We start from the raw sequence: 13,406 nt of genomic DNA, 5'->3' as shown, positions 1-13,406 counted from the left end.
TTTTCACCCACTGGCCTCTAATTATTAGGAAGCAGCTCTAGGGACTGCCTTCTCACCACCACTCTTGCTTTCCTGGTTCAGACCTCCAAGCCTCATCCCTAGATACTAGAACAGCTTCCTAACTAGTCTTCCTGCCTCCAGCCTTACCCTCCTCCAGTCCATCTTCACACTGCAGACAGAGTAACTCTCCCCGAACCCTTCAATGCTTCCTCTTTTTAATGTGGTGTACAAGGCTGTCTGATACCCAAATACTGCTTTTATCTACAGCCTCTTTTCTAAACTGTTTCTTTAAACTCCACCCAGTAGCCATACCAAAAGATTCAGTTTTCAGAACTGCTTTTTCTCACTTCTAGGCCTTTATACATGCTTTTCTTTCTGGAAAAGAAAAGAAAAGAAATTTCTCTTTGACTCTTAGACGTTACTTCCTCTGGGAAACCTTTCACAAACCCTCTAGGTGCTCCCGTATAGCACACTTGACTCCAAGTGTAGCATTTACTACAGTTTATAATAGTTGACTGTTTTGGCTCTGTCCCTCACTGGACGGAAATTCCACGAGGGCAAAAATAGTATTTTCATTATGACTGTATCTTCAGCACCCACACAATGCTTTGGTACACACTATAAATATTTGTTAGATGGATGAAAACTTTGATTCCTTATTCATGCTAAATGTTTATTGTTCCTTCAGCTGGCCCTTGGGTGACATGGTTTTGTGTCCCTTTACCACATAAGCCATCATTTAGACTTTGGTTTGTTCTATCCCTCTCAAACTATAGCTCCCAGAACTAAATTTAATATTCCAGAAGTGAATTTACTAGTCCAGAAAAGAGTAGGAATATTGCTTGCTTCTCTTCATTCACTAAACTTTTATTTAGCCTCTATTAAGTTTCAGATACTGTGTTAAACAGTGATGATTTTTTAGAAATTAATAAAAGATAGCCCCTATCTTTACATAAATAATTATGATGATATAATGTGATGAACATGAAAATAAAGGTGTTAACATAATGTTATAGGAGACAGGGAAATGGATGGATTTGTTCTGGGAAGACAGCTAAAGTCAGAAATCCTTTTTTTAAATTTGGTGTTTTATCTTTAGATGATCCATTAACAAACACCAAGCTACTGATCTAAAAAGCCTATGGACAGACAATGTTGAGGTACCTACCATGTATATAAAATCTTAGCTTTGGACGTTTTAAAATAACTGGCTTTTATTCATGCTGGATGTACCCCAACTTATTAATCATTTGAAAGTGCCAAGAAAACATAAGGTTGAAGATATGACTTATAAGAAGGACTTGCTCTATCAGATATTTAAATTAATTATGAAGTTGTAAGAAACAAAGTATTCCTGGTGCTAGAATAGACTGACCAGTGAAAAGAACAGAATATGGAGTCTGGAAATAGATCCAAATGTATATAAGAAATTAACGTATGATCAAGGTGGCATTTTAAGTCAGTGGACAAGATGATTTAGTCAATAAATGATGTTGAAGCACATTTATTGAATAAAGATGAAAAGGAAAGCTCCATGTTAGCCTCATTTGTCTCACAAAATAAATTCCAAATAGATCAAACATTTAAATGTGAAAAAAATGAAACCTGAGAAATTCTAGAAGAAAACATGGGTTAATATTTTATAATACTGAATTAAGGAAAGATGATATACAAACCAGAAACTATTTTTTAAAAAAGGCTGAGAAATTTAAGGACAAATTCTATCAGACTGAGACAAATGTCTTCAACATATATGACAAAGGACTATTTTTAATATACAAAGAACTCAGAATCTGAGTAAGCACAAGACTAACTCAGTGAAAAATGGAAACAATAAAATACAAATTGACGATAAGCCTAAAAAGATCTTCAACTGTATTAGTAATCAAAGAATTACAAATAAAAACATAAATGAATTTTGTTTTGTTTTTTTCACTAAGATTTATCAGAGTTATAGGAATGGTTGAAACAGTTGTGGCAAGGAACATAGTCTTAAGTACTATTGACAGGAATTATATTGTAATCAAAATATAAAATATTTTATATTTTGTCCATTAATATCACTGTTGGGAATTAACCCTAAGGAGTTCATCTTAAAAGTGGTAAAAGATATGTACACCAACAATAGATACTCATCAAAAATTAGAAAACAATTAAATGGCTATCAATATTATTTAACAAATACTGTTGTTATGTAAATTATGGTACATATAAACAATGTAACACTTTTCAGACAGTAATCTTGGAGTAGAATTTATGGTCTAAAGACTATGAGTGTCTCTATTGTTTTTAGGAATTTGGGTTGCACACTTTAGGTGGAATGAAGAAGAGTTCTTGTAGAGGAATGTGGCCACAACAGTAGCCAGCATGCGTGGAGGTACCTGACATAACCATGTGAAATTAGGAGCATTTGAGAGATTTAGGATATGCGTAGAAAGATCAGATGTATGTCTAGGATCAGTGTGTAAAGGTTAAAAGAAAACAGACTTTGGCTGACTATAAAAGGTAAAGTCTGTGCATTTGTACCACTAAACAATAGCAAATAATGAGTTTCTCATCATTGGATGTATTGGAGCAGATGCCAGAGGAACCTTTCAGGTCTTAACTTTCATATCATCTCGTCAAGATTCCTTTCTTGAAAGACCATCCTGCCTAAATTAGAATACAGTCTTGGAATTCTCTTTCCTCTTACTTTGCTTTATTATTTCTTTACTTGAAAGGGGCCAGAAATTGTACAATTATTATCTTTGGTCTTTTTTACCCTCTGGACCAAATGATATGTATTTGTTTATTTATTGCCTCTCTTCCCCCTTAGAATGTAAGCTTTATGTGGGCAGAGAGTTTGGTTGTTTTATTCTTTGCTATGTATCTATCACCAGTTCCTAGAACCAGGCTTGGCATATAGTAGGCTCTCAATAAATATTTTTTGAATGAATGACTTGGAGAAAGGAATTTATGCATTTAACTAGGTTGATTTCTTGTGCTTTACATTTTGGGGGAATTTTATTTTCTAATAATTAATGTAATTATTTTGTTGTGTGCATTGCAGTTTATAAAACATTTCATTAGTATTAAGTAATATAAATGAGATGTCTGGCTTTTTCCCATCCGTAAGTTTGCAGCTCAGATATTTCCTTTGTAGGACATCTGTCCATAGCTTCACCATCTAAGATAGTTCCCAGCCTCTCTGCATCACATTTCATATTTTATTTCCTTCAAGCTCTTCTCACTTACTACCTTATTTATTTGTTAATTGTGTTTCATCATACACCAGAATATGAATTCCATCAGGGCAAGTACCTCCTGTCTTATTCTAACACTTAGAATTTGGCACATAGAGGATACTGAAACATAAGTTGAATGAATAATTGAAACCACTCTGTAAATTTTAAAATGTTATGCTTATATTAGTTAGTGTTAATCTTCACAATAATTTTTGACCCCAAGTGTGGATTAGTTTTCTCTCTTCTGCATTTTCATGGCAACCTGTATTATCTCATTAACATAAATTTATTGTAATTATACCAGGTTATTTGTGTTGTTATTCATATTGCTCTGCTTATGTCTAGACTACAAGCTCCATGAACTTAGGAACCATGTCTGTCTTGTTCCCTTAACAGTTAACACAGTGCTTTTGCACTTGGAAGTTTAATCAATATTTATTGAATGAATGAGTATATGTACAGTCTGTGCAATACATATTATCTCCATCTTTAGATGAGTAAACTGATACTTGGAAGGATTAAGTAATTTATCCAGGATAGTTATTTGTAGAAACAAGACTTTAACTGACATCTTCTCACTTTCAATATCACATTATTTCAACTATAGTAGTAATTTATAGATGCAAGTGTTAACCATAATTACCTAATAAGCCATTTTTTAAAGATTTTATTTATTTATTTATTTATTTATTTATTTTTAGAGAAAGGTGAAGGGAGGGAAACAGAGAGGGAGAGAAACATCAATACGTGAGAGATACATTGATTGGTTGCCTCTCACACACCTCAACTGGAGGCCTGGCCCGAAACCCAGGCATGTGACCTGACTGGGAATTGAACCAGCAACCTTTCGGTTTGCAGACAGGCACTCAGTCCACTGAGCCACACCAGCCAGGGCGAGCCTTTGAAAATACAGATTCTCAGACCACACTCAAAGCCTACTAAATGAGATCTTCTTAAGATGGGACCCAGAAATCTGCTTAAAGAAATGAGAAAAAAATTATTCAGGAGATTCTGATGATAGGCAACATTTGGGAATCAATGATAATAGCCAGGGATTGGCAAGCTGGTCATATCTAGCCTGCTGCTTGTTTTTGTAAAGTTTTAGTGGAACACAGTCATGCTCATTAATTTACATATTGTCTATAGCTATTTTCACGCTACATTGCAAAGTTGAGTTTGTGACAGAGACTGTATGACTCACAAAGCATAAAATTTTTACCGTCTGGTCCTTTACAGAGAGTTTGCTACCCCTGGTGTATTTATACTTTGCTGCCTGTCCTATTTCTGTTGTGGCTATTTTAGTGCTTGGAGATGTGGTAGACATGTTTGTCTCCATTGTGGACATCACAGTAAGTGTCCACATATTCTTACAAATTAACTTATTTTGCAATTTACTTGACAATATGGGACTAAGCCGTAGGTAGCCTAAAAGTCAGATATAAGAAAAATACTAAACCTATGTATGGTTCAAGCCAGGCAGCCCTCACAGTGGGTGAACTGCTTTTAATGAAGGGATTCCTTTTCATTCGGTTGATAATAGGGTGTTCCCTAAATGGTGGCAGATGTGAGGTTTCTTGCTTGTATAACAAGGATTGATTACTATAATTGATCTGAGATTAATATCCTTATTGTTTTGGTACCCCTGATGCCGCCATAGTTCCTCAAACCAAAGTCTCTTGGGTGCTTTAAGTCAGAACTCAAGCTAATACAAGCAATCACTCAGAGCTGACCAAACCTCTAGACCTGCATTGCCTGCTATAGTAGCTGTTAGTCATATGCATGTATTTAAATGTAAATTACTTAAAATTAAATAAAATTTAAAATTTAATTTTCTCATTTACACTAGTAAATGAGACGTATTTCTAAGACTTATTATTTGACTTAATCTTTATTTATAAGAATGGAATAATTTGTAACATTTCCATTCTTTTTCTTTTTTTTAAAGACTTTATTTATATAATTTTTTTGAGAGGGATAGGGAGGGAGAGAGTGAGGGAGAGAAACATCAGTGTGTGGCTGTCTCTCATGCACTCCCTGCTGGGGACCTAGCCCACAACCCAGGTGTGTGCCCTGACTGGGAATTGAACCAGCGACCATTTGGTTCGCAGGCCTGCACTCAGTCCACTGAGCAACACCAGCCAGGGCACACTTCCTTTTTCTAACAGCCCGTAGTGATGAAATGTATTCATTCCTTATGTTAGGGCCATCTCAGCTAAGAACAAACTTTATTAAATTCTGATAAGCTCTTTAAATCTTGACTCCAGGAAATATCCATCTCATTTACCCTATGGACTAACTGTCTCTTCATGATGATTAATCATTGGCCAGTTCATGAAATGGCTTAGAACTGACAGATTTCTGGCCAAATCTGTTTGGCTTGGTAAATGGTGGTGGGAAAGGGACCAGTTTTAAAACAAAAGTTATAAAGTCAATAGAATATATAGTCTTGGCATCATCTTTGAAGTTATTTAGATTTCATCATTCAGTAACTCATTTTTATTCCCAGCATCTAGTGCTTTTTGCATGGCCCAAAGTGGCTCTGTGCTGCTCCACTGCAGAGGAAACTTCAAGAAATGCTGGTTTGCTACAGTGTTTTAGCTTGTGAGCATCTCTGGGATCTTCCCTGCTCCATCATGGGGGCTCCTCTAGGTGGGTATTAGAGGGAGATTGGCACCTGGTCTAACCTTTAATAAAGAACTTGGTAATCCTTTGTGATCCAATAAAATATGTGTTCAACAGCCCATCCCTTAAAATGTTTTCCCTGGTCCCAGAATAGTGTCACTTTAAGGACTGTTTCCCTGATCCTTAAACTTTGAGAGGCCCTAAGACCACTTCAATAGGCTAAAAGACTCTGTGGACACATTCCCCACCCCAATTTATTCTTAGGTACCACCATCAGAAATGCTACGTAGGACCTACTTTTTTTCTCTAAGTTACCAGATCTTTGTCATTTTGCACAAAGCAATGAGAGCAATGCAGCATAGGCAGAGATGGGAGTAGGGTAGAGGTGGACAAGAGAAAGCCAATTTTTAGACTGAGGATTCATGTATAATTTCACTAATTCTGGTTTTTTCTGCCTTCAAATCCTCTTACCTAATGTTTCCAGAAGTGTGTGTGTATATATATATATACATTTTTTTTTTTTTTTTTGAGCTGAAAGGGGAGACAGCCATATTGGGTATTAAATGCCATCACCTGTGGCAATAAGGGACCTCTCCAGGAGTCAGATTGTTCAAAAGGAATCTCCTCATCCATTTTCTGCCTGTTCTGTTTTCCACAGAAGCTTCCTGGGCACTTGTCTGAGACAGTGGTATATCTTCCTTTGGCATTTGGATCACTTTAGTAACTAATATGAACAACACCTCAGGTCATCTTTAGACCACCTAGACCATGATTAAAAAAAACATTGATCTAAAATGATCCGCTCAGGTCACCTAGATTCCTCACCCTAATATTCCTTTGAGCCCAAACAGGGAAAGGTAAGTTTTATTACACTCCAAACCAGTCTGAAAATAGCCTAATGTTTAGTGTAGTTTACATCCTGAAAGCATTTTTTAGGAAATCGACTGTGATAGAGATTTCTGTTTCCTTTACAGGTCATTTTACCTGGGACAAATACCTAAAAGAAACATGTTCAGTCCCAGCGCCTGTCCATTGCTTCAAGCAGGTAATTGATTCTCAACATCCTTAGTAGGTTGGAGGTAAATAGGCTTTTTCTGGTCCTTAGACAAGCAAAACATAACGTTGGAACTGTTGGGTTTCTCACTCGAAGGCCCAAAAACAAACTTCGAGGGAAAAATGCAACTCAAGACTCACTATGAGTTTTGACAGCATACATTCTCCTCAACTTCATTCCAAATAACACCTCCTCCTTCTTTACCTCCTTGAAGATATTCTGTGTTTCTGAAAACAATAATTTCTACTATAGCTCTTAGATTAGACAGATAAGATACACTGTTATAGGCCTTAGTTCTTGAAAGTAGAGCAGTATTTGTTTCTCTGTACTCAACACCCCTGCCACAGTCATCTCTTTCCATCAGAATACTAGCACTGAGTCCCGTGGAGGCAAGGGAGTGTTCTAGGAGCTCATCAGAGGTCATTCAGAGCTTCCCACTTAGGACTAAATGCTCCACAAAATGCACAGATGATGTTGACTATATCAGCACATAATGAGGCTAATAAGCAAAGATGTGTACTGCTGCTAAACAGAGCTAAACATTAGGAAGTTATATACATTCCTCTTCCTTTAGTATTCTTTGGTTATTTTCTCAAACTGTCTACACATTACTTTGAGTTTGAATTTTGTCTATGCTCTAAATAAAAGAAAAAATTCAGGACTTATGCTCATTCTAAATAGTAGGGACAATTCATATTCCCACGTAAAAAAAAAAAGACACAAACTATATTAAACAGTGGTTTTTAAGTTTCTGAAAATCAAGCAACCAAGTACAGTGCACTCTGAGAGATGGATAACAAATAAGCTGAGCCCCTTATGACTTCCCAGCTTTGTGCCTTAAGAGAGTTTTGAGACATGGCCCAGAGAAGGGGAACCAAGGTTGAGCCCATCACACTCCCTAATTTGAGGAGATGGATCTGAGAGTCTAAGGAAACAAAGGTGGCTAGAATGTGCAGGGCACAGTGCCACAGAGAGGAGAGAGCTGCACAGGAAGAAAACAACAGAGATCTCCCTTCCAAGTATTCAGCAAAGTACTATTGTTCAGTATATGCATGTGAGGAAACTACCCAAAGCCAAGGGAAAAACCATCTGAAAGGTTTAAATGGAATAGAGTCTGGCACTCACACTGGGCTGGAAATACTGCCTGATCCCACCAACTAGACTGGAAAATCTCAATTCATATGGTATTGGGTGGAATACTCAAGAAACTCTTGCTCAATAGTGGTAAATAATTAACCTTAATGTGAGCACTGTTCTGAGCCTGCCTCGCAAATCATAAAGCAAGACTCAAAATGATCAAACCAGTTCCAAGTAACTTAGCTGCATCTAGGAACAAAGCACAAGAAGGAAGTGCCAAAATATTCAGCTCCCAACAGGTATAATTCACAATGTCTGGCATTGGATCAAACCAGGCATGTAAAGAGGCTAGAAACATAACCAATAATGAGCAGAATAATCAATCAGGAAACAGACTCGTACCTATGCAGGTCTTAGACTAGACAAAAACATTAAAATAATTATATTCAGAAGTTAAACAGAGACATGGAAGATACTTAAAAACTCATATTGAACTACTATGTACAAAATAACAAATACACTAGATAGTATCAATGTCAGAAGAAAAGATTGGTAAACTTGAAGACATAGCAATAGAAACTATCCAAGATGAAAAGAACATCAGTGAGCCATAGGATGACTTCCAAGTTCCATGTGATGACTTCATAGACCATGTAATTGGCATGCCCAAAGGAAGGAAGAGATGAGGGACAGAAAAATATTTGAAAATATAATGGCTAAAATCTTTCCAAAAGTTATGAAAACTATAAGTTCATAGATCTAAGAATAAAAAAGAACAGGAGGAGGAGAAGGAGAAGAAACTACACTAAAGCATATCATAAGTGCTTAAAACTAGTGATTGAGGACATCTTAAAAGAAGCCAGAGAAAAGTACTTTAGCTACAGGGGAATTAAGATAAAAATGACATCATATTTTCTTGTCAGAAACAGTGTAAGCAAGAAGAAAGTTGAGTAACATTTTAAAAATACTGAAGAAAAAACTATCAACGTAGAATTATACATTCAGCAAAAAGTTCTTCCAAACACAAAGGCACAATAAAGATACTTTGAGACATACAAAAAGTAAAAGAATTCATCACCAGCAAACTCACTACAAGAGATGTTAAAGGGAGTCCATCGAGCAGAAGGAGAATGATACCAGATGGAATCACAGATCTTCACAAAGGAATGAAAGTCACTGGGAATTGTAAATATAAAAGTAAAGACATAAGATGTTTTTATTATTATTTAAATCTCTATAAAAGATAATTATATAAATAACAGTAATATTGCATTGTAAAGATAATTAACATGTATATAAGTAAAATGTATGATAAAAATAGCTTAAAGGCCAAAAGAAATCTTAAGTATACTATTATAAGATTTATATACATGAAGCAGTATAATATTACTGAAAGATAGACTGATAAGTTAAATATGTTTACTATAAACCCCAAAGCAACCACTAAAATAATAGAAAACAAATAGCAATATGGTAGATTTAAATCCAGCCATATCAATCATCCAATTAATTATATATGGTCTCAATACCCCCAATGAAAAGGCAGATGTTATTTCTTTGAATAAAAAGCAGGACACAATTATATACTGTTTGCAAGAAATTACACTTTAAATATAGAGACACAAGTAGGTTTAAAGTAAGAGAATGGAGAGTGATATACCATACTGACATTGGCTGTATTAATATGAAAGTACATTTCAGACCAAAGAATATTACCAGGGATAAAAAAGGTATTTTATCATGCTAAGGGGTTAGATTCCTCAGGTGACAAACACAAGGCCCGTGGGCTGAATCTAGCCCTCCACCTTGTTTTATCTGGCCCGGCACCTTGTTTCTATCCGGCGGCAGCTAAGGAGTAGTTACATTTATACAGTCCTAAAATTACATTCAGCCCTTTGAAAGCAACCACGAGGCTGATGTGGCTCCCGGTGAAAATAAGTTTGACACCCCTGCCTTAGATGAAGCAAAAAATTATGAGACATAAATAAATCTAAAATTTATAGCCAGACTTGTAATACTCTATGAGTAAAGAACAAATAGACATAAAATAAGCAAGTATGTAGTAGACTAATAGTATCAACCAACTTGACCTCATTGATACTCTCTAATTACAATAGAATATGCATTCTTTTCAATTGCACACAGAACATTTACCATGTTAGACCATATTATGGACCATAAAATAAGGCTTGATAAATTTAAAAGTCTTTAAATAATATAAAGTATGTTCTCTGATACATTGGAATAAATTAAAAATCAATAGCAAAAAGCTATCTGGAAGATCTCCAAATATTTGGAATCTAATATTGCATTCCTAAATATCTTCAACTAAATGAAAATGAAAGCAGAACATATAAGAATCTTTGGTATGCTTCCAAAGCAGTTTTTAGAGGGAAATATATAGCTCTAAGCACTTACATTAGAAAAGAAGAAAAGTTTCACTTAGTGACCTCAACTTCTACTTTAAAAAACTAGGAAAAAGGGACAAGTTAACCCCAAAGTAAGCTTAGAAAAGGAAATAGAGCATAAATCAATTCAATAAAAAACAAAAAAGTAATAGAGATAATCATTGAAACCAAAAGCTGATATTTTGCAATGAGGTAAACCTCTGGTTAAAATGATCAAGAATAAGGAGAAAACACAAATTATTAACATCAGAACTAAAGGAGGTAACATCACTGTTAATTCTTTAGATATTAAAGAGATAATAAAGGAATATTATGAACAAATGTATGCCTTTAAATTTGATCACTAAGATGAAATGTATAATTTGATTAATGCCAAAATTTACCAAAGCTCACTTAAGAAGATAGGAAATATGAATAGCACGATTTCTGCCACAGAAATTTAATTTTAGAAAATTCCAGGCCTAGATGACTTCACCAGTGAATTGTTCCAAACATTTAAGGAAAAAATAATGCAAATTCTACATAGACTCTTCCAGAAAGTTTAAGAGAAGAGAATACCTCCCATTTCATTCTAGGAAGCACGCATTATTCTGATACCAAAACCAGACAGACACATTGATAGAAAACTACAAAATGATATCCCACACGAAAATAGATTTAAAAATTCTAAACAAAATTTTAGGAAATTGAACCTAACACTATATAAAAAAAATTCATGACCAAGCAGGGTTTAATTTTAAGACTGCAAGCAAGATTGGTTTAACATTAAAAAATCAACCAGTGTAATTCATTCACCACATGAACACACTAATGAAGGAAAAATATAATAATTTAAATAGATGCAGAAAAAACATTTGGCAAAATCCAGGGTCCATTGCTAATAATAATAATAATAAAACCTCACATCAAACAAGAAATGGAAGGTAATTTTCTAAATCCTAAACCCCAAAGAGCATCTATGAAAAAAATCTACAGAAAACATCACATTAAATGCTTTTTTCCTTAAAGTCAGGAATAACACAAGGATGTTTGCTCTTGACACTGCTATTCAGCCTTGTACTACCAATGTAACCAGGCCAAATGAGAGAAAGAACAGGGATCCAGACTGAAAGACTAGAACAGAAACCAAAGAAAAATATATGGGAAGACCTACTTCATCTAATCGTGGCAAGGTTGTGGAGCATAAGATTTTCATGAACTATTGATGAAAATAAAAAATGGTTCAATTACTTTGAAAAATAGTTTGGCAGAAAAATTTCAACATATTACTGGGCAAAAATAAAAATCATTAAATTAACTAGTAACTAGTAATTACAGTCTAAACTTGAAAAAAGTATTTATACCTCAGTACTAAAGCCAGTATTTTACTCAATGGTAAAAAATAACTCAATAAAGTTATAATAGAAGAGAAATTCCCATTTACAATAGCAGCAAAAATTAATATTTATGAATGAATTAACAAATATGCAAAACTTATATAAAGAAAACTTTAGAAAACAGCTTACCAAAAGCATGATCTATCAAAAATTCATAAAGTAGACTTTGTCAAAATTAGGAACTTCTGCTCTTCAAAAGACATTGATAAAAGAATGACAATGTAAGCCACAGACTTGGAGAAAATGTTGGCAAATCACATAGCTGACAGCAATACTCCAAATTGATCTATTGATTTGATGTAATTTCTGTCAAAGTCCCAGATGCCTATTTTGCAGAAATTGACAAGTTGACTCTAAAATTCACATGGAAATACAAGGGACCCAGAATAGCCTAAACAATCTTGAAAACAAAAGAGAACAAAAATAGAGGATTCACATTTCTTGATTTCAAAACTTAGGTCAAAGCTACAGTACTCAAGACATTGTGGTACTGACATAAAGATAGATGTAGGTTAATGGATTAGATTTAAGGGTCCAGAAATAAATCCATACATTTATGCTCATTGATTCTGGACAAAGATGCCAAGGTAGTTCAGTGAGATTTTTAACATCTAATGTGGGGACAACTGGATATCCACATACAAAAGAATGAAGTTGGGCCCCACCTCCACACCATATACAAAAATTAACTCCAAGTGGATGATAGACCTAAATGTAAGAGCTAAAACTATGAACCTCTTAGAAGAAAACATAAGAGTACATGTTGGATCAGGCAATGGTTTCTTAGATATGGCACCAAAACCACAAACAGAGGAAAAACTAGATAGACAAACTTAAAAGCTTTTGTGTTTCCAAAGACAGAATCAAGAAAGTGAATGGGAATGCAGACTGGTGCAGCCACGGTGGAAAACAGGATGGAATTTCCTCAGAAAACTAAAAATGGAACTGCCTTTTGACCTGGCAATTCCACTGCTGGGATTCTATCCTAAGAACCCTTGAAATACCAATCCAAAAGAACCTATGCACCCCAATGTTCATAGCAGCACAATTTACAATAGCCAAGTGTTGGAAGGAACCTAAGTGCCCATCAGTAAATAAATGGATCAAAAAGCAATGGTATATTTACACAATGGAATACTACAATGCAGAAAGAAAGAAGGAGCTCTTACCCTTTGTAACAGCATGGATGGAACTGGAGAGCATTATGCTAAGTGAAATAAGCCAAGCAGTGAGGGACAAATACCATGTGATCTCACTTTTAACTGGAACCTAATCAACAAAACAAGCAAGCAAGCAAAATATAACCAGAGACATTGAAATTAAGAACAATCTGACAGTAACCAGAGGGGAGGTGGGAGGGGATAATGGGGGAAAAGGGTAAAGGGTTTCCAAGAACAAGTGTAAAGGACACATGAACAAAACCAAGGAGGGGTGGAAACAAGTGAGGGGTGGAAACAAGTGATGGCTGGGGTTGGGGGTGCAGTGGTAGTGGGTAAATGCAGACAACTGTACTTGAACAACGATAAAATAATTTTTTAAAAAATGAAAAAAAAAAGAAAGTGAAAAGGCAACCCATACATTGGGAGAAAATACTTAGAAATCATGTATCTAATAAAAAACTTGTATCCAGAAGATAGGAAGAACT

The 13,406-nt window shown here is 35.1% G+C and overlaps 1 protein-coding gene across 1 annotated transcript in view; it reads left to right on the top strand.

Moving 5' to 3' along the window:
- Nucleotides 1–13,406, top strand: part of SCMH1 (Scm polycomb group protein homolog 1) — a 144,899-nt gene that overhangs the window by 44,925 nt on the left and 86,568 nt on the right. The window contains 1 exon segment of the mRNA XM_036025857.1: nt 6,821–6,891. Coding sequence (XP_035881750.1) covers nt 6,821–6,891 — 71 coding nt within the window.

The sequence above is a fragment of the Phyllostomus discolor genome, chromosome 5, assembly GCF_004126475.2.
Source record: "Phyllostomus discolor isolate MPI-MPIP mPhyDis1 chromosome 5, mPhyDis1.pri.v3, whole genome shotgun sequence".
NCBI lineage: Eukaryota > Metazoa > Chordata > Mammalia > Chiroptera > Phyllostomidae > Phyllostomus > Phyllostomus discolor.
The sequence above is the reverse complement of the archived record's forward strand: the minus strand, read 5'-3'. Positions and strand labels throughout refer to the sequence as shown.